At 54.6% G+C, this 3,894-nt stretch overlaps 1 protein-coding gene across 1 annotated transcript; it reads right to left on the bottom strand.

The window, feature by feature from the left end:
• Nucleotides 1-1,617: 1,617 nt before the first annotated feature.
• C1QB (complement C1q B chain) lies at nt 1,618-3,894 on the bottom strand (the record flags this gene model as incomplete). Its single annotated transcript, XM_080691341.1, has 2 exons — nt 1,618-2,189; nt 3,714-3,894. 2 exons carry the CDS (start codon nt 3,892-3,894, stop codon nt 1,618-1,620), a joined length of 753 nt encoding a protein of 250 aa, XP_080547467.1.

Here is a 3,894-nt window from a genome sequence, read left to right as displayed (position 1 = left end):
CTACCTTTGAGTTACACCCCTAGCCTATTTTATTTTTCATTTTAAAACAGGGTTTCAAAATTTTAAAAAAATTTCAAAAAATTAAAAAAAAAGATTTCTGAGAGCCCCTCAACTTCCCCAACCCCGTAATCCCGCGTCTCAGCCTCCCAAGTACTGTGATCATAGGTGTGCACCGCCATGCCTGGCTTGCTGTACTTTATGACTATTTTCATGCTATAAAAAGAGGGCTGAGTACTTGCAACAGAGATTCTTTGGCCTGCAAAGCCCCCAAATATTTTTTTTTATTTGGTTCTTTTAAAAAAATGTTTGGCGACCCCTGGTTTCGAGTAGTGATGCTCAGGTGTTTGGGTAGGGGGAGAGTCTGTTTACTAATAAGCTCTCAGGTGATGCTGATGCTTGGACCACACTGATTTAAGGGGCGTCTTCCAAGCTGACCCTGAGCCCCACTTTGGAAGTCCATAGTCCACCAGAGTGGGAAGGGCCTGGAGAGAAAAGGAAGGGCCCAGGCCTTCCCCATCACTCCTCCTCCTCCTCCTCCTCCTCCTCCTCCTCCTCTTCGTCTTCCTTGGGCTCCTCCAGCTCCTGTGAGCGACCTTCGCCTGCTGTGTCCGCCCCCTGGTGGCAGCAAGCAGAGCTGGCCGGGCCAATGCTGCCTTAACAGCCTTTCTGAAGTTTATGGTTCTTTTATCCAGGGAGCCCTCCTCCGGTCAGGGTTAATGGGTCAAGGGTGAGAAGGCATGGGTCTAGAGGAGCCAGCCAGCCTGAGCTGGCTCCTGAGACAAGTGGACAGAAGCAGGAAGCTCTGCCATCCAGGCCACGGCCAGCCTTCCCTGGGCACCAAGGGGGCATGCAGAGAGAATCGAAGGGGAAGGTTCCTTTTCCAAGGTCAGTTAAGACTTTGGATGGGGACCCCTCCATCTCTTGGTGGAGGAAAAGTAAAATTACAAGCGCAAGGCCCTCCCTCTAGGGGCTGGGCAGACCTGTTCCCTTAAAAGAGGTCTCAGGGCCAGGCGTGGTGATGCACGCTTGTAATCCCAGTACTTGGGAGGCCAAGACAGGAGGATGGCAGGTTCAAGGGCAGCCTCAGCAACATAGCAAGACCCTGTTTCAAAGTTAAAAATATAAAGGCTGGGGTATAGCTCAGAGGTAGAATGCCCTGGGGTTCAATGCACAGTAACCGCCCCACATACACATGGTCTCAGGTCACAGGCAGGCAGCTCTGCCCTTGAACCCCAGCCCTGTTGTGGGATTGTAGACAGTCTCTTCATCCCGCTGACTCAGTTTCCCCCTCTGAAAACTAGGTGTAACATCTCCAAGGAGGGGCATACAGATTAAGGAGAGAAGAACAGGGGGCTCCATCCCTGTATCCCAGTATGTGACTAGCATGAAGTCCCCCCATCCATCACCTTCAAATAATGAAGTTTTGCTTTCAGGGGCTGTTCATCCATCCATTCATTCATTCATTCATTCATTCAACCAGCATTTCTGAGCATGTGCTTGGCACCAGGTGGGTGGGGCAGAGTTGAGTCAGACCCTTGTCCCTTGGCCTTAAAGAGTTTATTTCCCCTTTCATCAGCAACAGAGCTTGGGCTCCGCAGGGGTTGGGGCGGGGGGAGGTCACTCGTCCACTTCGGGGAAGAGCAGGAAGCCAGAGAAGATGCTGTTGGCCCCCTCGATGCCCAGCAGGGAGTTCTTGTCGGTGGCCTGCAGGAAGACTATCTCGTCCTGCTCCAGCTTGAGGACCACGCCGCCCGTGGTGACCTGGAAGGTGCTGGCGTAGTCGCAGAAGGTGACCACCTTCTGCATGCGCTCCCGGCCGCGCACCAGGTTCACGCACAGGTTCCCGCGGGAGCTGGCGTGGTAGGTGAAGTAGTAGAGGCCGGGCACCTTGCAGGTGAACTTGCCGCTGCGGGGCTCGTAGTTGCTGTTCACGTTGGTGATCACGTGGTCGAAGCGGATGGGCTGGTCCCGCCGCAGGATGTTGTTGATGGTCCTCGTGGCGGAGAAGGCGACTTTCTGAGTGGCCTTGTAGTCTCCGGACTCACCCTTGGGCCCAGGGGCTCCGGGAAGCCCCGGAGCACCTTTAGGGCCGACTGGGCCCTTGGGACCGACTTTTCCTGGGTTTCCAGGAGTCCCTGGGTCTCCCTTCTCTCCAAACTCACCGTGGTCTCCAGCTAGCCCCGGAAGCCCTGGAGAGACAGAGGAAGGAGACAGAGGAAGGCCACGAGACCAAAGGAGGGAGTCAGGTGGGAGCCTGGCAGGTCCCGCTTCCTCTGTAAACAGTATGGATGTCAGAGACAGTCTCCAAGTCTCCTCTGGCTCAGCTTCCTGAGTCTGGGATGGGAGGGGGGCAGTACCCCTGAGGAAGGCGCTGGCCTGCCTCCTGGCCAGCTCGCCTGGGCACCCTTGCCAGGCTTAGGCCTAGAGCAGGGCTAGTGAATTCACGGCACAGCGCTATCCCTCCACCCCTCACCCACAGCAGACATTCTTAATCGATCACAGCATTCGCCCCGGAAGTGAACTCACCCACAGCAGACATTCTTAATCAATCACAGCATTCGCCCCGGAAGTGAACTCACCCACAGCAGACATTCTTAATCAATCACAGCATTCGCCCCGGAAGTGAACAGAGAATCTCTCACTGCACCGCACACAGCCACTACTGCTGGCTTTGGCACAATACAAGATACGACCTATTTTCCAGAGCCCCGGTACATGGGGCTCTGGACAGGTGTGCCTCGCAAGCCACACTTGCCATTATTAGCACGAGAAGTCGCCTTCTCTGGGGCTCAGTTTCCTCATCTGTGAAATGGGGGTGACACTTCCTTGGGAGTGTGAGGATAAAGTGAGATTATGTGAGGGGAGTGTCTGGCCCCAGAGGGGTGCCCCCACCCACAGGTGAATGAATGAATGAGCCCCGTTTGTCTGTTTTGGTTCTAGGGGTTGAACCCAGGGGCATTCTACCTCTGAGCTACACTGCCAGCCCTTTTTATTTTTTGCTTTGAAACAATGTCTTGAGAAGTTGCTGAACATTGAGCTATGTTGCTAAGGCTGGCCTCAAAACTGCGATCCTCCTATCTCAGCCTCCCAGGTACTGGGATTACAGACAGATGAACACATTTTACGGCTGTGACAACCCCAATCTTACAGGGGAGGACGTAGTTATTCAGAGAGGCGCAGCCACTGGGTCTGGAGGGAAAGTCGAGCCCAGGACTGCCTGACTACAGCGCTCTGTCTCTACCTGGACAGAGTGGGAAGAGATCCACCGTCTAGCCGAACTCTCAACGTTTACTAGGCCACCCCCAGGAAGTCAGGAACCTTTTGTTTTGTTTTGTTTTGGTGGTACTGGGGGTGGAACCCAGAGGCTTTCTACCTCCGGGCTATACTCCCAGACCTATTTTATATTTTTATTTGGAAACAGGGTCTCACTAAGTTGCCGAGAGCCTCACTAAGTAGCTGAGGCTGGCTTCGAACCTGTGTGATCCTCCTGTCTCAGCCTCCCAGGCGCGGGGATTACAAGCGTGCGCCACCACACCCGGCGTCAGGAACCTTTTTGGATGTCAGTTTTTCTGTCTATAAAATGGGAGTCAGAATTCCCTCTGGCTAAGTTATTGGATGTGGGAGTTTTGCAGCCTCTGACAGGTGACTGTAGCTGGGGAGCAGGAGATGGGGTCTTGGCCGATGACACTAGCATGTCCCTAAAGGCCCAGTACCTTTCTCTCCCTTTAGCCCCATGATCCCAGGTGGGCCATCGGAGCCGGGTATTCCTGGGATGCCTGGGATGCCAGGAATGGCCGGGAGCCCGGTGCAGCTGCCCTGGGCCCAGGAGACCTGGAGCAGACCCAGGAGCAGCAGAAGCAGCGGCACTGGGGCGTCACCCCCCGGGGTCTTCAT

Source organism: Muscardinus avellanarius (genome assembly GCF_963383645.1).
Source record: "Muscardinus avellanarius genome assembly, chromosome: 3".
In the NCBI taxonomy this organism is placed as follows: domain Eukaryota; kingdom Metazoa; phylum Chordata; class Mammalia; order Rodentia; family Gliridae; genus Muscardinus; species Muscardinus avellanarius.
The sequence above is the reverse complement of the archived record's forward strand: the minus strand, read 5'-3'. Positions and strand labels throughout refer to the sequence as shown.